Source organism: Lichenostomus cassidix, chromosome 2 (assembly GCF_008360975.1).
Source record: "Lichenostomus cassidix isolate B80296 chromosome 2, HeHo_3.0, whole genome shotgun sequence".
Classification (NCBI taxonomy): Eukaryota; Metazoa; Chordata; class Aves; order Passeriformes; family Meliphagidae; genus Lichenostomus; species Lichenostomus cassidix.
Genome location: NC_139482.1, coordinates 86,700,667 through 86,726,465, shown reverse-complemented (window position 1 = coordinate 86,726,465; position 25,799 = coordinate 86,700,667). Strand labels below are relative to the sequence as shown.

General features: G+C 36.2%; 1 protein-coding gene across 5 annotated transcripts in view; it reads left to right on the top strand.

The window, feature by feature from the left end:
* Positions 1-25,799, top strand: part of PTPN3 (protein tyrosine phosphatase non-receptor type 3) — a 162,781-nt gene that overhangs the window by 110,350 nt on the left and 26,632 nt on the right. For all 5 annotated transcript variants that reach the window (XM_085052266.1, XM_085052267.1, XM_085052265.1 and 2 more), the window contains exons 13-18: positions 4,203-4,337; positions 5,859-6,035; positions 17,820-17,843; positions 19,758-19,956; positions 20,957-21,034; positions 22,037-22,093. In XM_085052266.1, the coding sequence (XP_084908392.1) occupies positions 4,203-4,337; positions 5,859-6,035; positions 17,820-17,843; positions 19,758-19,956; positions 20,957-21,034; positions 22,037-22,093 (670 nt within the window). The remainder of the gene's footprint in view (positions 1-4,202; positions 4,338-5,858; positions 6,036-17,819; positions 17,844-19,757; positions 19,957-20,956; positions 21,035-22,036; positions 22,094-25,799) is intronic.

Here is a 25,799-nt window from a genome sequence, read left to right as displayed (position 1 = left end):
CAACCACTTATTACTGACATAAAGATTAAAAACCTTTCCCCATTCAGGTATTCAAGATACCCCTGTTGTTACACTTCTAATCCTTTATTTGCCTCATTGATTTCTTCTAGTTACAAAGCTGGTAGTTTCCTAGTGTTATCTAAGATTTAGTTACCCAGAAGTAATTCTTTAGAGCCTGTAATTTTCCTATGTGAAGCTGGGATTATTCCTCCTCATATGCAGTAACTGTGCCCCATCTTCATTAAAGTTAAGGTGCCAGTTTGTCTAGTCACTCGACATTATAATGTCCTTCTCCATTTCTTTCCAATTGACCTTTGCTTTGGCCATCCTGTGTGATTTTTGAAGCGTGAGGTGTTACTCAAGTAGTTCTGCTCTTTTATCTTAGGGGCTTTTAGACTTTTTGATAAGTGTCAAAAGTCGCAGTGATAAGTCACAGTGATTTTTCCCATTGTGATGATTTGTTCTGCTGTTACATTTATCAGCAATTCAGCTACAAAGGTGTCATGTCCTGTGTCTCCGTTGTCACATCCATCCCATCCCAATCCCCTCACCCCACCTCCCAAAAACATTCTGTAATGAAACATATGAAAAATATTTCATATTAATAGGGAATGAAAAATAAAGTCTTGTGTCTTTATCTTCTCTGTATGTTAGATTCTGGAGGGTTCTTTGACCATTTGATGATCTGTAAACTCTCTAGAAACCTGCTTCAACCTTGTTCTCAAGATTTTTGGAGAAGTATTTTATTGTTTTCTTTTTGTTTGTAGGTAGTGTGTTTTTGTGAGTTTTTTGTAGTGTGTTCCCTTAACAGTTTAACTTTACATTTAATTTGCCAGACTAATTCTCTCTCTTCTGTTATAATAAGCTTCAACTTCTGAATGATGTCAACACGATTGAAATAGGTTCTCAGACTTTGGTGGCTCTCTGGCTTTTCACACTCTGATGTCTCTTTTGATACTGCAGAAATTGATACCAAGTGTACTGGTATTGCTTGTAGATGAAGCAGTTAACCCATGAGGGCTGTCCAACAGTAGGAAATCTGCTGGAGTGTGATTCCATGTTTTCACCTAGCACTAGATCATAGCTAGATGATCTGGTTTCTAGATCATGGAAAACAATTAGCTGTACAGAGTATTTTAATTTTCTAACATTTTACATCTCTCTATTTTTAGAATTAATTCTTTATGGAGTGTTATGACATTGTTCTTCCTTTTGAGGTGTTGAGGAGGTGACTCTCAAAGTTTGTAGGATTGTCAGGTCCTGGAGTCCTTTATTTCTTTCAAATGTGCAAAGAGATTAAAAACCCCTGATCCTCCTATAGACACACATATGCATGCAGGCATTGCACGCCCTTTAAGAAAGAAAGAAAACAGTATGAGTTTCAAGGGGTGCCAGTTTAGTATCATTCCAGTTTTTACCAAACATTTTATTTTTGACAAATTTGATGTTGCAATTTCTTAATAGTCTGTAGCATCCTGGATAGTTCTCATTGTTGCTCTGAGTTACTAAGATTTCTTTTTAATTAATTTCAATGCTCTGAGGTATTATTTCTACTGAATCGCTTACTTAGACTTTCAAGGAATCTCCAGGGGGAGAATCAGTCATGGAGATATCTTCCATCAGCTTAATGATAACCTCAGTACTAATGCATATTTGGCCTTATTTATACCAGCAATAAGCATGAATTTTAGAATCTACATGAGGAAGAAGTAACTCGACAACCATTGCTATGAAAGACTGCTGAAGTACATAAGAAGTAACAGTAATTTTGAAAGGCTTTCAGTAGTTCCTATGAACTTGGTCACTGTCATTCAGCAAATTGTTTTCTCAAAAGATTTAAGAAAAATTGTGAAAAAGTTACTTCTGAGGTCATATTTCACATACTGAAAATTTTTACTTTCCTACTTGTTTGTGATTGTGGAATGTTGTAAGAGTTTCCACGTTCCTTTTCAAGGATGGCTCTGTACTCATGTGGAAGCTACATAACCAAAAAAGATATTCTGCATTCTCCCTTATGAAACGAAAAAATTTTTGCATTTTATAAATCAAACAAACACAAACAGGCATACCTAACCACAAAACCAAACATGCACACAAAAACCTACACTTACGTGAGGCAGATAGCCTAGCATTTATTGCATCAGTTCAAGTAGTTGTAGTACTTGAGTACAATTTCTTATTTGCACATACCTGTGCCCTTCTTGATTCTCTTAGCCTAAAGTACTAGTGTCATTCCATTTAAATTGGGCCGCTGAGTTGTGTAAATCAACTGTAAACCATTTTCTGGGAGCAGACTGAATGACATCTCCCAGATTCTGAGAGGTAAATTCTGGACTGAATGCTGAATAACTTCTCCTAGGTGGATTCTCATTCCTTGTTGAAAAGCTAGAAATGTATCTGTAGTTTTCACCAACGATAGCCTCAGTAATAGATGGGAGAAAGGAAGCATTACTTCAAGATAGTACAGCCATTCCAGAAAGGCTTTGGCAGCCTCCGAGAATGTTTGCTGAGAAATATGCTGATACTTGGTATCTGAAGGGCAGCTACTTGAAGTTCAGGAGATGATTTATCTTCTGTGCCTTAACTGAAATATCTAGAGAACATACGGTATAAGTGATTTTGTGGTCAGGATTAGGGGTTTGGGATTAGAGTTAGGGTTTAGGGTTCTGGCTTCCATCACACAAGTTATGTTGCACTTCAAGTTCTCTGTGTTGGAAAATGCATGAACAGCCACTTGTAAAAAAAGAAAAGCTGATTAATGTGGAGTTCATCACAATGAATTTTTCATAATGCATCCTCTTTTTCCAGTCTTTCCTTCTGCTCCAACTATGTAAAGCTTCTTTGAAAGAACTCTGTTTCTGAAGAAGATCGGAGTAGTCGGTGCCTTGTCATTGTATTCAAAATTCTTAGAAAAATAAAACGCGTGGTATAGGCATGAACTTCTCCTGAATTGATGGACTTTGTTTAGTAACCATGAAAACATACATAGGTAGCTGATTTTGATCTGTAGATGCTTTATACTAAGTTTTCCCTCTGTATTTTATACTGGGAGAAGCTTTTAAAGTACATTTAGAAGATGAAGGAATTGATTTCGTTTAAAATCATGAACAAGGTACATTAAATACTTCAATATATATAAAAAAAACTTATGGGTCTCTTTTCTTATATAAGCAAAAAGTAGTACAATGCAGAGCATGCCTAAGGTTTGATTTTAGCATAATATCCGCAGCATAAGTAACACTTCTAAAAATTTTTTTTTAAAGCTGTGTAAAATTGAGACTTTTCAGCTCTGTAGTAAGGTCCTTACATAGCCTCCTATCCCAGCTGCTCAGTATGTACAGCTCAGGCCTTAATGAGCTAAAGGTGTTTTTTCTGTAGCTAATACGCTGTTTCTTCCATGGGAAATGCTAACCCTGTAAGCTCAAGGATGAGCAGTTTATCTCTCAGTTTGACTTGTGGAATGCTGTATAAAATGATGCATAACAGTTAGTTTATCTCAATTTCAGGCTACTTAAAGATATTCTTTATGCTGTATAATTTCACTAGTAAGATACTTTTATTGCTTTCCTGGCTGTGCTTCTGGTCCTGATGCAGCCCTCTTCTTGTCAGAAGAAGCAGTTCAGACCTGGAGAACCTGTTTTCATGTCAGATTTTTTTTTTTTAATGATTTGTTTCTATAAGGAACACATGACTCAAAAGTGGCTTCCTTCTGGAAACAGAGTGTTGTCTGGTGTAGCTCTTTGTTGATGAGGCAGCAGGTAGATAGGTAAAGTTGTCCTGTGTGCAGTGAAGCTCTTGATGAATTGTTACACCTTTATTAGTATTAACAGAGAACTTTCGGAGTACTTTACCTGTATTTGGACTGTATTTTGTCAGGCACTCAGTTCAGTACCAGTAGGACATACTGAATTTCCTGTTTTCCCCTCCATCTTTTTAAACACAATTGGGTTAAAAATAATTCTCAGAAAAAGTTATTTTTACCCAGGCTTGTGATTAGCAATGTAGCAGAGATTAACGATCACTTTTATTTGTATAAGTGTGGGACAGCAAATGTCTGTGTGAGAATGTAAATGCATAAGTAAAGAGGGGTAAGCACAAGAGGGGAGTCTTTAAATTATGAGTTGACTTTTGTAAGCATATTTTATTTCATTTAAGTCTTCTATGCAAAATAATTCACGTACAGTTGTTTTATATCTTTTCAGGTCTGTAAACAACCAGTACTGCAGAAAAGTGATAGGTGGGATGGTTTGGAACCCATCTATGAGACGATCCTTATCGGTTGAGCACCTAGAGACCAAAAGCCTTCCTTCTCGATCACCTCCTGTTACCCCCAATTGGTAAATCCATTTTCAGCCTTTTCCACACCTTCTAGCCTCCTACCGCTTCCAATTGTATGTACTCCAGCAGAATAATTATGTAGTATGTACATATATATTTAAACATTGCTATTCTGAGAATATATATGACAACAGAAGAGTAGATGTGACTTGCCTCAACTTTAGCAAGGCTTTTATGCTGTCTGCCAAAATCTTATACCCAAGTTAAGACATTATGTTCTGGATTGATGGACATCAGGGTGGTTTAAAAAAAAGTTTAAATGTTTGGATGACTGGACTAAGAGGGGGATTGTTGATGGGTCATACTCTATGTGGACAACAGTAAAAAGTAGATGACTGCAGGGGTCTCTCTTGGGACCTTTCCTGCTTAATGTCTTTATGACCTGGAGGAGGCAATGGTGTGCTTGATCATAAAGTTTGCAGATGGCACCAAAATGGGGCATGAATCAATAAACCTGTGGGCAGGGCTGCTCTCCAACGGGATCTCGATAATATGGACAAATGGGTCAACAGGAAATGTGTGAAATTCAGTGGAGACAAGCACAGAGTCCGGGGAAGAAAAAAAACACATTGCAACAGTATTGTCTGCAGTGCAGATTTCTGGAAAATGACCTGGTAGTCTTTATAGGCAGAAGTGGTACATGAGCTCTCTGGTGTGCCCTGACAGCAAAGAAATCCACTTCAGCCAGGCAGAATTCACAGAATTGTAGATGGTAGGTCAGTGGAAGTGATCACTCCTTTTTGCTCAGCATTCATTATATTTTATTAGAATGCTGCAGCCCTTTTTGTCTGCAAATACAAGACTGACACTGACAAACTGGAGCAAGCTCAGCAAAGACCACCAGCTCCAAGGTAGTCAGGAGGCTGGGGCGCCTGTCCCGTGAGGAAAGGCTGACATAGTTGTGCTTGTTCAGCCTGGAGAAGCAGATTTCCTAGATGCCTAATAACAGCCTGGAATAACTTCAGAGGAGGCTAGCTACAGGATGAGGCCAGGTTCCTCAGTATTGCATAGTGGGAGGATGAGATAACAGGTATGTGTTGAAACAAGAGAGGTTCTGTCTGGATATAATGGGAAAACTGCTTTACCATGTGGACAGTTGTTGCTTGGGGAAACTGTGCCATCTCCATCCTACAGATTTTTTGAGATATGAGTGGATAATGCCTTAAGCAGCCTACTCTGGTAGCCTACTCTTATTTGACCCTGCTTTCATCTGAAGATTGGACTAAATGACCCCCATAAGTCCCTTCCAACCAGAATTAGCCTATGATTAAAACTCTAATAATATAAATTGTATTTTACAGGGGGAAAAACACCAAATCAGTTCAGTGTGCTCAACCTAGCAGTGTAAGATTGCCTAGTATACCATAAAAAATGCTTAAAAATGGATCATTTAAAGTGAGACTTATAGGCCTGATATGAGGATTCAGGTCATAACTGCAATAGGATAGAAACTTTTCTTCTATGAAGTTCCATGAAATATTCTAATCTCCTTGCTTGTGTTTGTATTCTGTCTTTTTAAGGCGGAGTCCTAGACTACGTCATGAAATCCGCAAACCACGACACTCATCTGTAGATAACCTTACAAATGAGATTAGTTATATTACTGAAACAGAGGATGTTTTTTACACCTATAAGGGCTCTCCAACATCAAAGGACAGTGATTCAGAGTTCTCTCAGAACCGTAGTCCACAGAGGAGGTAAGGACTTCTGCAAACAATCCATTGCTTACTTTGATTTTTTGTAAAAGCACCAAACAAAAAAACCAAAGAGCTGTAGAGTAAAACAGTCACAATTGGTTGATTTATTACAATGAGTTCAAACAGTTTTGTGTTTATATAAGCTTTATTTTGACCAATTACTATACCATAAATGCCATGACACAAAACAAGTCAAAAGCAAACCAACCCTTTGTCCCTAAACAATAATCAGTAGTTGAGCTGTTAGTAAAATTAGAAGAACCATTGAGGCATATCTGTTCAAATCTGTAATGCCCTTTTGCCTAGTAGCTTTTGCAACCCTACCCTACCTGTCAAAAACTATTTTTTGTGGGGATAAAGACTTAGTGAACTCTTTTAAGAGTTCACTCATGTTCCACATCATCAGCTCAGCCTTGTCAGTTGAAAGAGCTATTGCATTTGAGTATACACAACATCATAATGCTGGTGGCCATCCATTTTTTTCCTCTTCAGAGGAACTGTCGATGGCTTGTCCAAAGGCACTGTCTGCTTTTTGGCCATATTCCTTGAGGAGCAACTTTGTTCTCCTCTGCAGTGCTTTAACTGCTGCTGGATTTGCTTCCAGGGCTTGAAACACCTGTGTTTGTGCACTCTGATTATTTGCTTGCTCGTGTATTTCATTATATGTGTGGCTAAACTTGTCTTGTAATGAGTAACTTCAGATTATCACAATATCAACTTCAGAAATAATGTACAAAGTCATTAATTATTCTGTGTCAAAAAGAAAACAGCTACTTTAAAACTCTGAGCTGGGCAGAATGCTATGTATTAAAATGCACGTTCCTTTGTGGCATTACAGAAGAAAGATGGATACTAGTGATGCCTAGTGACTTTAAGGCAAGGTGTGTTTTGAGAAACAATGTCTTAATGGAAGCTGATAGGACTCACCTGCCTCTTTGACAGTGTGCAGCTACTAAAGCTTTATATCTTGGATTTAAACTCTTTTCTTTAAATTCTATAATAACATTGTTACTGCATTACAGCCGAGAGTTTTCAATAAAAGAAAGGAAAAATTGACATGATGTATGCATATTTGGAGTTTACCGCTCTTTTGAGTATATTAAGTATTTTGAGTTTGTCACTTCATTTTTCTGTTTCTCTGACTGGATGACAGTTTAACCTTAATACTATTTATAAGTACTAGTAATAGCAGTAGTATGTAGTAGTAGTAGAAATAGCAGTAGTAATGGCAGTAGTAGCCATGATAATACATAAAAGTGCTGCCTCTAGATGTTGTGAATAGTCATAGATAGGAAACTGTGTCTTTGCTGTGTTTAAAAGTTTGCAGGTGGTACACTTTTAGAAGTATTTTCTGGGTAAAAGTACTGAGAGGTAGACATAAGAAGAGATGATGAGGATGGAAGCTGTAGACAGAAAATTAAGTTGCCATGCTGTGTTTTGTGACTGGCGAATTACGTCCTGCCAGCTAGCACATTGTTGGATTTTTTTTTTTTATTTTCCTTTTTCTTTTCTTCCCCTGTAGTTTTTTTCCTTTCCTTCCTGTTTCAGTTATCTTGTACCTACTGAGAATGGAGTAGAAAATCCTGCTTTTATGCCTTTTCTCAGGCAGTGAAAATAGGATGTTCTAAATTTGAAAATAGCACATTCATTTATTTTCTGAGCCCTAAATGACTGTGCTGAATCTGAGTAATATCACTCACTGTGGAGATTTGTACTACCTCCTATAAACCATTGCTTTTCTCCTTACATCTTATCCCAAACACATTATCTTTTTTTGGGTGTGTTTATAATATTTTATGGTCTTCAGGTAAATGAAAAAAATGCTTTCACAAATCTGATTAATTTAAATTCAAGTAATGTGTTTTGGAACAAGAGTGAATAAATGATCCTTTGTTGTATTGACCGTTAGGCTTTTGTGAAGTAAAATAATTATTAATAATTTCCTTTTTAACAACTGAGGTAAAATGCACAGTAGCCATACAAATAAGAAAAAAGTTTTTTCTCTACACTGAAATTTGTTAGTCCACATTCCAGATTTTTTCCTTTTGCATTCTTACAGAAGTTATTACTTGCTTCACTTCCCCTGTTAAATGATATTAAGTAAAATTAGGTATGTATGTATAGTAAAATCTTTCTTTCCATGAAATCTTTATTGATAGAGGGAATCTTACCGTATCAGCTAAATATGTTTTGTTAAAAAAAAAAAGTTTACATATCTTCAGTATTAAATATGGATGGTTTAAATATGGATGCTTGCCCTGGGCTTTTGCCACACATTGGGAATATTTAAACATTCCCTATAAAACAGCTTTCAGTGGACTGATAAATCTTGTAAAGCCAACTTACTCATTTTTGCCATGCTGGTCTTCAGTAGATTTGAACTGATGTAATAGAAACATACTATGGAAAAAAAGCCCCAGATTTTCAATTTCTTTTTCATTAGAGGAGAGCTAAGAGTAACTTCTCATAGTCTAATGCTAATAAACATTGTCTTTAGGGGGCTCTTTTTTCACTGCCTAGCTCACTGTCTGAGACTGTTATTAATGGTGTTAGTTAATGATAATTATAATTACTGAATACCATTGGCATGAAAAATATCTGAAACATTTTTTGAGAGCTGCTAGCAAACAGCTGTATATACTGGTATTTAATCATTGAATGGTTATGTCTGTGACCTCAAATATTAATAATAATAATAATCCTGCAACAGCTTGACTTCTGTAAAGTAAACATCAATATAGTTTACTATTTCTGAAGCAATACTGAGCAAGCTACAGTTAGCATGGAATATGGCTCTTCACTTATTTTTCCAGCTGCCGTCAGCATTTCTGGGGTGGGGGATAGTCTTCACTCTTTCACCTTTTTGTCAAAACAGCAGGTCGTTTGCTGTTTGAAAGTAGGATAGACCTACCTTCAAACTACCTGTTGTGATAGAGTGCTTTTTGAGGCAAATAATAGATAAAAGTCATGAACAAGACTTACTACCTACCTAATCCTGCCAAGGCACGTTCAGAACCTTGGTGGGTATCAGAAATGTAGATGCAGCCACTGCTGGGAAAAGTACATACACCTGCATTTATTGCCCTCTACAGCTTTGTTCCTTCCTGACAATACCAAGTATATTTATTTTCTTAATAATCGATTTTCTTCCTTGCTCTGTTTACTGTCGTGTAGGAATCAATCAAGTTCTACTTTTTTCTGTGAAACAGCACACAATTTAGAAAACAAATTATGTGGAACAGCTTTTGGTTTGGACAGCATAAAATATAGCAGTTGTTAATATTTCTTCTTCAATTTCTTTGAAGATACTGTACTGTATCAACATGTCATCATCTAGAGCTATGTTTGCTGTTAAAATCCTTTAAATGAGCATGCTGCAGATGAGAGTCAATAATATTTTGTCATTTCTTATATTGTTTCTCTTAAGGCCACAATAATTGTTTTAAAAATGTGCTTTGTGTGAATACTGTGCTTTTTAGCTGATATGTGAAGTGTGTACTACAGGCTGTGACTATAAAAGAAGAGAGTTGGAAAATAGTGCAAACGATGCACACAGGTGAACAACAGAAAGCCAGGGTAAAGCTTGTGTTAGCTACCCAGATTATCTAAGGTACTTTCACATTGAAGAGCCATTTGGGACTTAGACAGAGTGAAAAGAAGCAATTTTTTTTCTCTCAGTTTCATGTCTGTAGAAGGAGCTGTCTATTACATCTGTATTATAGACAAAAAAAATACTCTAATCCCAAATTAACATACACTAGCTAGCACTTCATGTTCAGGGCCTGAGTAGGTTTGCCTATCTCAGCCAACTGTCTCAAATCACAGCTGCTTACAAAACATGTCAGAAAAGACAGTTCTGAAGGGGACTTCAAGAGGACTTTTGTTTAGCCCCAGTCTCTCCAGCCTTTGTGAGGAAGGCATTCCCTGTTAGTTCTTCTTCCTCTTTGTTGCCCTGTTGCTGAGCATCTCAGCTGAGCTACTGCCGCTGCAAAATTAGCACTAACACAGACATGGAGCCCACACTTGGCTTTCCCAAGTCTCATAGGTTGCTTTCCCTGTTGTACAACACTTTCCTACGGCTGTGCCTCACCAGTTCAGAACAGGTAACCCAGTCTGTCTTCTGACTACATGTTATACTCACTCTGACACTCTGTTTATACCATCCCTACATGTGTATGCACATGGTACCATTATTATTTAGTTCTAAAAATTATTCAAGACAAGCATTGAGATGAAACATACTAATTAGTAAGTGTACTTGTTTGATAACTGTTTTTCAGATAGAATTTGCTTTCCATAGTCTTGGCTTCCCTGAAGATGTTTTCTTTGAGAGATTTGCACTCTCTTCATTGAAGCACTGCTGCTACTGACCTTGTAAACTCCTTGTCTTAAGCAAAGTGGAAAACTTCTTTCTTTTGCTGTGAGGTTACATGTCTTCAGATGTCCTTAAACCCTGAGACATACATTAGGAAAGAGTTATGAATACAAACTGGCTTTCCTTAAAGATACAAAGTAAGTTATATTATGAGGCTTTATTATTTTTAAAGTTACCTCTGTGGAAAAGCTGCTTTAATTTGGGAAGTTTTTCCAAAGCTGTGTCATACCTGGCATCAGCTCATCCTGACCCTCTGCTATCCTGATAGGTAGCCTCAATAGAGTTGGAAGATGTTGTCTTTGAGAAAAATGCTTCTCTTTCAGTCTAACAGGTTTAAGCCACAGCTGGTTATTTTTACAGGCATGCCGATGGACTTGTGCAGGGAATTATTTTTCATTGCAATTTTTGCTTTTTTTAGCCTGGTATAGTGCTTGAAGATTACCACTGTTGCAGTCTGTGTTGATCAAGGTACTGCTACAGTTTAAAAATTTGCAATGAGGAAAGACTCATGGATGCAGAGGAACAAATTTTCCTTACTGATTTGCCTTTCCCTGACACCACTGTGATCTGTATGCTACTGTGTCATGTAAGGGGAAAAGGAACAATGAAAATGAAGTAGTCATACTAAAGTATGTGACATTGTTTCAATACCAAATTGGAAAATTCCAAAACATCTTTGATTTAAGCACATCTTTAATTCAAATCTAAGTTGGTTTTAACTGGGGCAGTAAACTAGTTATGTTTTGGAGTCATATACTCTGACATGCTTGATCTTTTATCAGACATTAGGTTTTCTCTTGAAAGGCTGCACTGGCCATCTCCAGTGCAAGGTCTGGTTCTTCGTGTTGATAGATTTAAAAAAGAAAAAAAAAAGTAACCTAATGTGTAGGATTCTTTATAGATTAACTGTTAGAAGAAGAGAAAAAAAACTCCCTGAAATAAACTAGCCTGCCCTTTACCCTCAAGTAAATAAGTGAAAATTTAAATAGCTGTAATGATTTTGCTTGTATCTTTATGTTAAGGTATTTGGTGTAAATTAAAAATTTCATTTCAAAGGTTTCAGTTATACACTTTTTAAGCACTTGGTGAACTTAAAATACCAAGGTCTTCTATGAAAAAGGTACTTAAAGCCATGTAACCAAGTACTATTTACGGAGCTTTGAACTTTAATTTTTCCTTGTTTTCATTGTTCCTTTCTTTTTTCTCAAGCATCTTTGAGTGCCTGAGGTGTGATACAGATGTTCACCCTTCACCAGGCAATGTGAAATGAAAACAAACAAAAGACAAGAAATGAAAACTGAAAACCATTGAGCTGTTAAATGCTCTTAACCTCCAAGAACCCGGATGTGGGAAGCTGCCTAATTTTCTACCATTCAGTACGAAAAAGGAAGAGTGTGCTCCACTCTTCCCTGTTCATGGATTTCAGGTTTTCATCTGGCTTTGTGGGGAGACCCATGTTGTGGCCAACAGCCACACTTGCCCCCTCACTGAATGTTAGTAAGCTGGGGTTTCTTTCAGAAAAGAAGGTGTTACATGCAAAGGATTACTGAAACAAACAGTAATTTGTTTTGGCAGTTCAGGATAATCTTAGTCACGTTGCCTGTACAGGATCTGTTTCCCCTTTATATGAGGAGAAGAGCTTATTTTTGACCTTGTAAATTCAGGTTTAATGGCTTTTGCTTTTAAAAATCTTCTAAAATTGTTTTTTATATTGTAGGTGAAATAGTTGGAAGTGTTAATATAGCTGTTGCTTGCCCTCTTAAAGGTTTTTTCATGTCTTTGAGCACACTTTTCTGAATGGGAAGGGTACTTGTTGGCAAGAATATATAAATTTGCAGTGATTTAACCCCAGCCAGCAACCAAGTACCACACAGCCACTCGCTCATTTCCCCACCAATGAAATAAGGGAGACACTCAGAATTATAAAAGCTAGAAAACTCCATAGGATGAGATAAAGATAGTTAAACAGGGAAAGCAAAAGCCATGTACAGAAGCAAAGCAAAACAAGGAATGAATTCACTGTTTCCCATGGGAAGGCAGGTGTTCAGCCATCCCCAGGAGAGCAGGGCCTGATCATGCATAATGGTTACTTGGGAAGACAAACTCCATCACTCCAAATGTCCCCTCCTTCTCCCTGCTTTATATACTGAACATGATGTTGTATGGTCTGGAATATCCCTTTTGTCAGTTGGGGTCACCTGTCCTGGCCGTGTCTCCTCCCAGCCTCCCAAGCACCCACAACTTCCTTGCCAGAACAAAAAGCAGAAAGGTCTTGGCTCTGTGTAAGCTCTGCTCAGCAATAACAAAAACATCTCTAGATTATCAACCCTGTGTTCAGCACAAGTACAAAATAGGGCCCTCTACTTGACACAGTGAAGAAAATTACCTCAGCCAAAACCAGCACAGTATATAAGGTGCCAAAGAGAAAAAATAACTGGCTTATTGGCTTGGAAAAGTAACCTGATAAGCTGTGTGGAGGGTTTTACTACCTGAATTGTATTCAATTTCTCCTGTTCACCTTGTAATTAAATAAACCAAACATGTCTGTTTGGTTTGGAACAGCAGATGGCATAGGAGCAAGTGTTATGGTACTTTTTTAGGGTAGATTCGCTGGCCTAACAGAAAAGATTAGCTGTGAAATTTTGTTTCACCAGGAAGATTATTGTAAAACGTATGTCTAAGTGATAAGGTATAGTAACAGTCAGCAAGAAAAGCTTCCTGACAGGCGAGACGACACAGATTTTATATTTAGAGTCATACATTGATTGATGAGATAAATCTGGCGAGTTATTCACAGGTGCAAGCACATGATGCATGAGTAGAGCCAGAAGGCTGGGGGAGTCCAGGAGGGGTTGGTCACATTGTTGCCTTGCTCTACCAAAAGAAGATTATCAGGAATATAGAGCCTGCTCTTCTTGGAGATGGAGAGCAAAAACGTGAGATGTTGGATGCAAGTTATAGCTAGGGAAATGCTCAAAAGACAATGAGGGTGAAAAAAATTCTATTTTGGTTATTTAAGCCTTTGTGTATATCAACAGAAAGGTGGGGTTGTTTCCATCCTTAGAACCTCAAAACACAAGGAGTTAAACACCCTCATCTAACTTTGATGGCTGTTCTTTGAACAAGAGTTTAAGTGACCTTTCAGGTTACATGCTAACCTAAATTATTTTGAGTCTACAATTCTTCTTGTTATAAATGCAATATATCACTTCATAAACTTTTCTCTGAAATGCTTGCAAAGCTATAAACATCTTTTAACTTACATTGTAAAACTATCTTTTGCTAGTGATACAGACAGAATAATGTGTACACCCCCAGAGTTGGAGGGGAAGGAAATGAAATGATGAACTAGTATAGAAAAAGGAAATTCACTTGCATTGTGCTATGAATTTCTGGAAGTGCACATACGTTCCTCGTGTGAGTGTGATGCATCATCTGGTGAAGGTATTCCACTGAAAATAGATTTCCTGAACGGATGCTGCATTTGTTCAATTCTTTTAGCTTAGCATTTGATAGACAATAAACTGTAGCTGCATAGTGAGCTTTGGTGAGTATGCTATGGGAACACATCATTAGTTTAACTATAATACGATTTTTCATGTGAGCAAAATTTTTAAAGTTTTACTGTTGATAAAAGTACTCTTCAGATGTATCCAGCCAAGTCTTGGTAGCTACTTTCTTGGTAGAAAATTGTAAATAAGTTTTAAAAAACCCATATTTTAAACTGTTATTTATCCTTAGTTCTTAATCATACAGAGAGATGATAATTTTTGTTCTTACAAAATCTGTTGCATTTCACAAAATTCTATTGTCCTTGTTTGTGTACTTCAGCCTTTCTTGAGGAAGATACCCTAATACTCTCAGGCAGTGGATCTGAGAATGTTTCAATTAAAATTAGTTTCAAATTAAATTTTTAAGTCTACTTTACTAATAGGCTTTACATGCTTTTCCACCCAAATATACATTAAAATAATACCTGCGTGTGTTTTGCTTCGATGTAAACTTTTCTTTTTAAATATTTATCCTTATTTAAATGCACTACACTTTCTTTTCCAGTTCAAAAAGCAATAATTTTGCATCCAAATGGAAAGTCTCAAAGTTGAATTGCAAATATGTGATAAGGCAAACCTTGCAGCAATCCAAGCAATTGCTGTGTGTCAAAATACATGAAAATTTAATGGCAAGTCAGTAAACTGGAATACGGTCAATAGAGGCAATGCAGAGTAACCAAGTATCCCTTTAATGGTGATGGCAGTAGCTTACAAATGTGAATTATTGGAATTTATAGATAATCACTGAAAAGCTTGTGTATGCCACGAAGTTCTCAAGTTTTTCTGTAGTGGTTCTCTTAATTATGCAGCACAAAAAATTTATGACACCTTCTTATGTAGTCATTCTCTTCACAGAAATGCTAAATATTCTGTGTATAAATTTCTGTAAAAGGCAGCAGAAAGGTGTTGCTGCAACTATCTTCCTCTTATTTTGCTTATGAATAAAAAACCCAATTTGAATGGTGAGTCCTCAGAAAGGAGGTGATAATGGAAGTGCTGGCACACTTGGTCTCCCCACCCCTGCAGGTGTTACAATAAAAGAAGCTTTAAGAACTTCAAGAACAGCACAAGGGCAAAACCTACAGATGTTTCCTTCAGTTGTTTTTATAGGGGGAGTTTTGGAACACTGCTATTGTTTCAGTTGACCCTTTTCTCTTGGGGTTTTATTCTGCTGTAGTTTATCATCCTCAGTTCTCAGAATAGCAGAATGCCCTGGTGGGTTACACCAAATGAGGAGGAGTGGTCTTTTCTTAAGACCTTTCCATTCTGTCCTTCTAACAGAAGAGGAGAGTTAGATTTTCAGGGCAAAGACCTGTATTTAAAAGGTCATTATCAATAGATCATAACATACTGAGTGCAAGATTGAAATGGCATGATTTTAGATACATTGTGAAGTGAGGAAGAGAAATTACCTGAAGTTTTGAAGTGTTTGCTTATTTGCTGTACTAATGGAAAGCTTAATCTCCTTGCAAGGAAGGGCTCTCTTCCTTGATGAAAAAGTTGAGTGGCTGGTCTGGTGAGTGTTGTTTTTCATTGACTTAAAATACAGTCCTTGTATGTTGTGAAATGAGGAAGATGGCTTAGTAAACTGTGTAACACTGTGTAGCCAAAAAATATCACCTAGTTATTCATGGTTAAGGTATTTTATCATATTGCTGAGTAATTAAATGCTAGAAATACTTTTTAACTGTGTTGTAGTGCAAAATTCTGCAGCTCTTGCATGCTGACCCACTAAAGACTTTAGGAAGACACAGCTGCACTGTCTGTGATGAATTCTTTTAAACACTGAATTTGGTCACTTTCTCAGTCAAATATTTGGTCAACTTTCCTCCCAATTCAAAAGGTTACAGAATTTTCAGTAACTCTTTTAGAGCTAATATCATTGAATTAAAGTGAAATAATTTAACAGATAAAGCTTCATCAAATAGTACTAAGAATTTATATCTCACATTTAAGTCTCCAGAGATGTTACTGAGATAATGAAAAATTTACTGTAAGTTTATGGAAGGCTTATGAGTAAAAGCCCAAGTTGGACTTTTTTCTTTCTCAAACTGCCTTTTTCTCTTGGGAAGAAAGAGGGGAGGAAATATATTAAAATCAGGACATTGCATTGATTTTCATCACAATTCTACACCTTTAAGTTTTTGATGAAGACTCTTGAAAGGGTTAACTCAGGGCAATTGTGATTCTGCACAGAATCTGGTAATAGAGCCTGTAGCTCTCCTGTGGCAAAATGTAGAAACCATGTACAATTCTTTGCCTCACAAGGAAACCAATTACCTTAAACAAAAATAAATTCAATGTTTCTGTATTTATAGCATGGCTTCCTAAGGAAATAAGGCTTATGTCATTGTACTGCTCCTCTGCCTCTGTTTCCACTTGAGAATATTTGGACAAAGCAATCAGATGTAATGTAGGAGATGAGTTTTTGAAGATGCAAAGTTTTATAAGATTAGTGAAAGTCAGTGACTTGGCAGGAAAAAAACAAAAACTTAAGCTGAGCAATTACAGTATAAGTTCACTGTTCCATTTAGATATGGGCTGGTCAGGCAGCAAGTGAGTATACATTCCCATAGGATCTGCTTAGACTTTTGGGGTAAAAATTCTCTGGGGATTGTGGACAAACAGAACCAGAGATACTAGAGGGCGAGTAGGGGTGGATGTCAGTGGAGTAAGAAGTTAGGTATGAGTGCAATAAAAGGGGAAGAAGTTTAAACTTTTAAAATTATTAAAAATACACAGAACTCAAACCTCCACAAATTCTTGAGGGATCAGGCTTCACCATCTCTGCTTCTTGAGGAAGAATTTCTTCATATTGTCAAATAACATACAAGGAAATTTAACTAGACTGATATGGGTGCTATTTCTACTGTACTTTTGATGAAATGTAGTGCATAATTCTTAGTATTAAGGATGATTTTGAGAACATGAGTTGAAAATTTAACTGTATACTATGAATTGCTTCCTATAACTTGGCAACTCAGCAATTCTACATTCAAACGGAATTACTTCACATTTGTATTTTTCCTAGCATGGACTTAGACCATTCCAGGATGTTTGGTAACTGCTTAATTGAGTTTGTAAAGCTATTCCATCTGCCTTAAACTGTGTTTGCAAGCACCTTTTTGGTAACTTATACTTTAAAATTTGTCTTAATGTCACAGCTCTTGTTTTAATTGATGCCATTTCATTTAGCTCACTGTTTCAGGTGATTTCTGATGAAGCTAATTGAATGCATTGGAAAATACTATGTACTGCAAATTTTAATTTCTCTTCCACTCTAGATTGTCCTCATTGGTGTAACCACTTCTTCTTTCATTATGCTTTGTCTCAAAGTTTTCTGTCAACACCTTCTCTGCTCTCACATCATGAGAATAAGCTTTGGAAATGTCACGCTTCTGAAGCCACCTGTGCTCATTTCTGGCTACCTAAATATAAAGATCTTGTCACATTTTGACTTTTTACAAAATACAGTTGGTGACATCTGTAGTCATTGTGATCCACACCTAAAACTTTCTAAAATGATGTAATGTGTCTGGCTAAATAATTGCCTCTACACTCCTGCACAGTTTGAGTTGCAGTAGCAGATGTGTGCTGCCTGTAGCTGGGCTTGTGTCAAAAGTGGAAGTGAGTGATTGTAGCTGCCCTGGGATTTTTCTTGAGTGTTTCATAAACACCCTAGTTATCTGATTCAGACTCACTATAGGCTTAAGTATTCTTTTATTTATTATGAGCACACCTTTTGTCTTTCATGCAGTTTTTTTTTCTTTTTTAATTGGAGTTTAGTTCTTGTTTTCTTGAAGATTTAACTTAGGTTCGTTTAATGTTGGTTTTGTGTTTGTGTTTTTTTTTTACCAGGTCATCTGAACAAGAATCACCAAAGTGAGTTTTCTTTACACTTTCTCCTATCTCTAGCTTTAGGATAACAAAATACATGACGTCAGCTGATTTTTCAAAGTAGTGGTTTTGTATTACTAAAAGACACAAATGTAATAACCAATGAAGATTGTAAAGGTTTGTGAAAAAAGAGTTAAGTTTTGGGGTCAGGTTTAGACAGTTGCAAGTTCTGATAGATCATCATCACTATTAACAAAAAAAGTTGGTTAGAAACTGTTGCAAAAGTTTAATGATGCAAAAGTCCTGGTAGATTTATGTGGTGACTCTTTATGTAGTGCCAGATAACATTGAAATATATAATCATACTTTTCTGGTATTGTTAGATTTCTTTTCTACATTGAAAAATCATTATGGTCTGTAATTTCAACTTGTAAGTGAAATGGTTTTTTAGAACTACTATGTTCTGAAAAACTTAGTAGGATGTATTTACATATACAGTGTTCCTCCTTGTTTAACATTGACCTCATAGGAATCATGAAAAGTCATGGAAGCTATCAGATAAAACCAGAATTTTGACAGTGTAATTATAGTTCACGACTTCAAAGCATCCTGAAATTATTGAAAGTGCCAATTGACTAAGGTCTCCCAAACACTGAAAAACGATTTTCTGTAGTAACTGAAAATAGTGCAAATGTTGCACAAAACACCTCATTGCCAAGTACACATAGTGTAACTGAAAGTCAGAACTATTGTGGCAAGAATACATTTGTTTGATGGCATCTTTCAGGACATTTGCATTTGTTGCAATCAGATTTTCATAAGCCAAGAAATAAGTGTTGGCAGTATCGAAGTTTGCAGCAATGTAAGTCCTAGACATTAAAATGCTAAGCTACACTCCTTGTAGTGTAGAATTACTTCTTCATTGACAGCTAGAAATGGCTATTGGAAATGGTTCAAAAAAGCTCATGTGTAGACAAATACCAAAGCAGAAGTAAAGGTTTGAATTTACAAATTTTAATGCCAGGGTTTACTTGCATGTACTTCTGCAACTAACACTGTCAAAATTTGATGTTGCTATACCTGAGCTTTCTTCAAAACAGATATTTTCACATTATTTCACATTTTCACTCGTATTTATAAGGATGGAGCAGTTAGTATGTGTGGTGTTTGGTCCAATTAAAGAAGGGGGTTGGTTGTATAAGGGGTCTGCATGTCATCCTTTTCATAAGAGGGAATGAAGCTAAATGAGTGTTTGTGAAGTGCTGGAGCACCATCACACAGCTTGGCTAATTCCCAGATTTGAGGATTTTAGTTACTGACGTTTGTTGTCATTGAATGTCAAAGTCCTTGAATGCCAGATCTGCACCCTAAGTTAATTCTGGGTCCTTTCATGAGGTTATAACTACCTGAATACCATCATACTTTAACTGTTGTTAAAGCTTTCATTGTCATTTAATTTCCTATTTCTCTGACAATTTACTTGCTTTTCTGTAAACTGCATTCTCCCACAGGGCTAAGGTTGAGATGGCACTTGTAAGAGGGAGGAATTTTAAAAAAAAAGTGCTTTGCAGGAATGAGAATGGAATCACAGCAAAAGATTTTTTCATGGATCAAATTGGCAACTGAAGTGCCTTTCCCTTGAGGTTCAGCTCTCTCCATGTGTTGCTCATAATTCCTGTACCACTGCAACAGGGCCTTTCACGGCTAACATCCAAATATTTTGTTTAAAATGGTTTTGCTATTCTAGAATTTTTATCCATTCTTCTGGTTGTCCACTGATCAAATGTTAGGCCTAGATCACACTCCAGTCTCTTTCCCTGCACTTCCATTAAGAAGTGGTGTTAAATCTAAGTGTAAAGCTGGCTCTTTTAACACTTAAAACTTGCTCTTTTTAACTTTCTTTTAATTTAAAAATCTGGCTAACAATACCTCTGTAATATTTATCCCTTTTAACTAAAGGAATGTGTTGGGAAACAGTCCGACGCGGAGTTCTCTGACCCGTCTCTCACCTAAAGCCTTGGCTCATTCTCCCAATGGAGTTGGCAACATTTCTGGCTCCTACCCATTGGAAGGGGTGGATAAACAGTTCTTAGAAACATATGACAATGTTACGAAAAGTAGCTCTGTGGAAGATTCCAGTCAGTACTACTGCGATAAGGTATGTCCAGTTGTGTGCTTTTAAAGTCAGAACTAGGAGTGAATTTAACTTGGAGCTATAGTTTACAAATGCACAAAAGTGGTGGCTGTATTTCAGGATGGGTGTATTTTATGCAGTAATGAGAAAAGATTGTGTATTACTACTGATGTTTATCCAAGGTTGTGTGATAGACAAGCTTGCCAAGTGCACTGATTTCTGAAGTGTCCAGCGTCCCAGAAGCTTCAGGGAAGTTCCTAGTGGAATAGAAATCCTTATATGATCAAATCTTGTTTCTTCCAAGGGGAAAGATCAGCTAACTCAAGTTGCTCTAAGTCTGAATAGCAGACACAGCTCTGCTTCATCCCAGGCTTCTCAAGGATGGCTAAACATCATCCTTTTGAGTTCTGAACTAACTGGAGAGTAGCTGCTCCCTGCTAATGTTATGGTAGTAGATCATTCTTCTTGTCTCCAGCCTGTTTCAGAGAGGTTCTTGCTAGAAGTGGGCACTTAGAATTAATTAAAACAACTAATTAAAATTAGTTAGAAAAATAAGGTCATTTCCAACATGTCCATTAGCTGCTGACACCTTTTAATTCCTCTGCTTTGTGGATCTGTTGCATAAAAATACACCTATTTAAAGGAGAAAAACTGGGGGAAAAATAGTCACTTCACAGCTCTTAGAGTAGAATCAGTTCTACTCATGTGTTACCCCTAAGCTTTAAATGACAGCAGGTTGAAAGTTTAATAGGAGTTATCAGTTGGGAAAGCTAAGATGAGAGTTAATGATGTTAGAACAGAGTAACCAGAGAATTTGTTGAGATGTGTGTTGCTATTTTTGCTATTTAAAAGGTTTCTACTATTGGTATCTTGTACAACCATATCCTCTTCTTGTTTGAAAGGTGGATTTACATAGAGTATTTGTGTTCAGCACATCTAAATTTGGACACACAATATTCTAATTTGATGATATTTCCTTTTAAAAATTAGAAAATTTGCTTTCTTTTTCTATATTTCATTGCAGAATGACCTAATTGAGGGAGATTTACTTTTGGTGCGTATCATACCGGATGAAGAAGGGAAGTTTGGATTTAATCTAAAGGTAAACCAGCTGTCTTTTAATTATTTTTAAATGCTTTATAGATAAATTGTTTTAACTTCATGATTATTTTTATTTTTTAATGTAATGATTTGGAAAAAGCAGTATATTTTACAGGAATTTCTTATGGACTGAGAGTTTTTAGAAGTGGCAGCCTAATCCTTAAGTGCTAAAGCAACATTTACAGAAATAAGCATCTAATAGTTCTCTATTAGATGCTTTTTTCAGTTGCATGTATTATGGGCATGCCACATATCCAAGGCACTCTGCCCATTTGGCTGTTGAAATAAGAACTCAAAAACCTAATTTAAGGCATCATTTTTTTGAAAATTGGACCTCCATATTATAAACCAATTTAAATAGTTTGTGCTGTTCCATTTAATTCTATCCATTAGAAATCTTATTGGAAAGTTGAAAATTAATTTATGAAGAAAATGAAAATTACTATTGATAATTGACTATTGTAAATGTTTTACATTCCCTCACTGAAATTCCATTCAAGCAGAGTATTATAAATTAGCCATAATATCAAAATTAGAGCAGAGTTTGATCTTTTCACCTTGGCTATTTATTAGTGGGGCAGCAATTGAATGTGATGTAAAGAGAATAAGGGAATATAGTTGTCTGGAACTTTGATCCTACCAGATTCTTTGCATGTTTGTCAAAACATCTAAGACTGTCTGTCTTGCAAGTTCAAGTGTTAAATTAGGCTGGTTTCAAGCACAGGGTTGCAATAAATGTTCCATTTTATCTGTTTATTGCCTATTAAAATGTCTGACCAAAAAAAGACACTGGATCTAGTTTACTGGAAATTGATGGATTTAAATACAGCACAATCCACTCCCTACTTCCCCATTTACTGATGAAAATTCAGTCCTACCAATCCTGTCTATAATGACACAGTGTAAAAAGTTTATAGCGAAACAAAATAAGTGAATACTTCTTTTAAATGTACTTATGCTGAATGACATATTTATGGTTGTTATTTACTTGGCATTCCTCTAGGGTGGAGTAGATCAGAAAATGCCACTGGTGGTATCAAGAATCACTCCAGGATCACCTGTAAGTAAATTCTTAAGGCTTTTAATCCCTTCCATTATTATTCCTTCCACATCTCAAAGGTTGGATACATAGAAATTTGGACTCCTATACGTATGAGAGAGCAGTGGAGCTGTTCTCTTTAGGAATTGGTTTAACATTGGTTTCTTAAACCAGAGATTAAAAGATCTGGAAGTGTTAGCCAAACAAGTTATAAGTAGGAAGTATATTTGTGTTCTCCTGTTATCTCAAAAAGTGCATCCTGAATGGGAATACGCTTGATGAGGGGTGAGGACTGAGGATAAGGAGCAGCATTTACTGAAGAAGTAAATAATTTGGGCCCCTGCAGCCTAGAAAAAATAGCTAGTTTGAGGGAGATGTAGTAGGGATCTGTGGGATTAGGAGCCCTGTGAACAGGGAATTCCAGCAGAGCTCTGGGCTATGAAATTAAGTTTGTGAAGGTCAGGTTCTTCATGTTTAGTGAAGTAGTTCTTCTCACATAAGATAGTAGACCTGTGAAACTCCTTGACAAAAGATGCTGTGGTTAAAATAATTTTGTGTGTGGTCAGGAAAGGACAAATACTTGGGGGATAAAACCTGTTTTGACTATGCAAGCCACAATAGGCTGAGAAAATCCTTTGGGCTAAAAATATTTGTAGGATGGGAGAGTACTTGGCAGGAGAGAGGGAGCATAGAGAGGGAGCGTATGTTTGCTCTGTTCCTATTTTGCCATAGATTTTTTGCTTATGGAAATATTTATAGGCTAGGTGAAATATTTATAAGAAGCAGCAGAGTCATTGAAGTCTTCTGTTGAATTCTGACATAATATTAGGAATATAAAATCTTTTAAAACTTTTTTTCTAAACAATTATTTCATAAATTTGTGAGGACATATATCATTTTTTTTCACTTGCCTTTTTCCAAACTGTATTTCCTAATGCTCATGAAACAATTTCGGTGCAGATTTGTTAGAAAGTATTACTGAATTAATCCTAAAAATGCAATGCACTCTGAATCTTGTAAATACTTCAGAAATGTGATAAGAAGTCACAGGACTGATATCTAAATGTCATGATGCAAATCAAGCTAAAACAGATTGCTTTGAGAAATTGGTTTTGTCACATTTATGATTTGTGGCTTGACTTACACAGTGTGTAGCACACCTTTATCGACTCTTAATAATTTTTTGAATAAAGGTTTGGTAGGAAATTGTAACTTAAATCTAGGAACTGAAAGTAAAGGAGTCCTTAAGATGTTCGATGGTCAACCTAGCAAATATTTTAAGGGTGATTTGAGATTCTGAAATTATATAGGGCAAGCAGGCTCATTCCACAATCAGAGAATGAAAGATATTTCTCCAGAGGCAGTATTTTTTTTGGCAGATTCAGATTGTCTTCTGGAAAGTATTGTTCTGTATTTTTTTCTCTTGAATTGAAAAAGACTGGACTTCTTACTTTAAACACTTCATTGAAGTGTCTCTCTTTGGTGTCATGGGCATGGACATGAGTGACCAATTAACTTTCTAGCTAGTAAATCACCAAATGAGCAAGTTACCAGGATCATGGAAAAAATTGTAAACAATTATCCAATATAATATACTCAGTAGCAGTGTAAGGGAAATTATGTCATGTTATAGCAAGAGGAAAAGATACTTATTTTTAGATACTAGCAGTAATAACATTGATAGTATCATTTTCCATAAATGAAATCTCACCTGTTCTTTACTGTTTAATGAAATGTAGCTGATATTTCAAAGTTCAAATTTAACATTCTATGGAATGCATTTTTAAATTATTTTAGCTCAATTATGCCTTTCCTTCATTGCTACTATTTTAACTTGTTCTAAATTCACTCATTACCCTGCAACTTGTCTTCAGGGGTGCTATTTGGTAATATTATTTCCTAAGATTATTTCTCAGGTTTGTAGGTCACCTTTTTCCCTCTTTGCTACAAAAAGATGTGCATTTTTTGTAGAGGAGGGGAAACAAATCTACTCCCCAAAATAAGGCAGTATTTGTCTTTACACATCCTGAAGTTCTTTTAAAAAACTCCTCTAATATAGCAGCAATGTAGTATGCTGGAAAAATTGTAGGAAAAAGTAGGCAAAATTTTTGTGAGACCACATTTTAGTGAAGGAACAACCATTTATTGTATCTGTTTGGTTTTGGGGTTTTTTAAATTAAAGTTCTATGCTGATTATTTTCACACACACTATTAACGTCCTCAGGTGTGAAAGTGGTCATTATGGTTTTATTTAATAGAGGTTTTTATTGATAAAGAGCATGTATGCTTCTTGGAGCAATAGAAGGTGATTAGCATAAAATGACACATTGGATGTATCAATAGGACAGGGAGCCTTTGACATAATTAATTGTCTGGAAAAACTCAGTACCTGAAAAATCCACGAATTATGCTTGCATAGGAGAAATTAATTCTGCTTTGAGATATGATTTATATAGTCAGATGATTCAAATGAGAAAGCTGAGGCATTAACATATCACATGATTAACAGTTTGTTTGAGCAAAGATATTAGTCTTCATCTGTACTGAAGACTAATAGCAGCCAGCTAAGAAATCTAAATTACAGACAAATATAGGCACTCAGAGACCATTCCTTCCAAGTTCTTGTTGGTATCTTGACTCTACTAGACTGACCTGATAGGGTCTTTATATCACCTATCTTTTCAAATATTTATATTTCAGAGAGAATAACTTAATAATATTTGAGAGTGATTAAATTACTCAGTCAGTCATAGTTACTTTCTTCAGTCTTGTAAATAGTAGAAAACATGGCAAGGGTGTTCTTGGGGACCTGTGAATACCTAATTAAGTCAGTGTTGAAGAACACCATGGCTGTTTGTAGTTCTCTTTCTTTTTCTGTTTGCATGTCCTATGAATCATTATTTTCTCTCATTATTTCCTTTCCTTATTTCTATGGAAAAAGTTGGGGGAAACTACTCCGACTTTTAAGTTTTACTCAGCTTCTTTGTATAGAATTTTTTCCTCTTGCATACCTCTTTCCTTTCTCTTGCTTATTTCCCTTTGTCTGTTTTGTGGCACTAAGCCAGGTCTTAAGTTTTCTTTCCTTTTACTTTGTTCTCTGGCACAAATGACTCCTAATACATTTTCATCATATTCTTGCCTCTATTTTTTTTTTTCATACTGCATTTTTATTCTTGTTGATAATTTCATTATAATTTCTTCCTTCCATTTCTTGTTTATTAGGTGGCAATATCAATATTCTCTAGTCCCTCAGTCATCTTTGTAGCATCATCATCATATTCTGTCCATAGCTCTAATTGCTTTGTGCTGGACATAGAGCCAAGCAACTAAGAAGTGTGGCAAAAAAAAAGCCAAACAAGCCCTGGAATCCAGCAGTTAGTCTAAATTGCAATATCCAAGATAACATATAATGTTAGTTTTCATTTGAGGTGGGAAAAACCTCATTTTTGTGTTCCCTGCTGCACAGGTAGCAAAAGAATTTTTCACCAATGCAGGGGACTTGAGCATCATGGGTTGAGTACTTACCTGCGTTCTTGTTAAAACTGTCAGTAAATGAAGAGAGGAAGAATGTTCCTTATTTCTAGATATCATTTGCTATCTACTGAATAAGAATCTGCGAAATAACAAAGATATGAAATGTGTGTGGATTTCTTTAAAATTTAAGAAGTGCATGCCTGGGGAATGTCATGTTACTTAAATCACGTTCATGAAAATCATGTTTAGACTT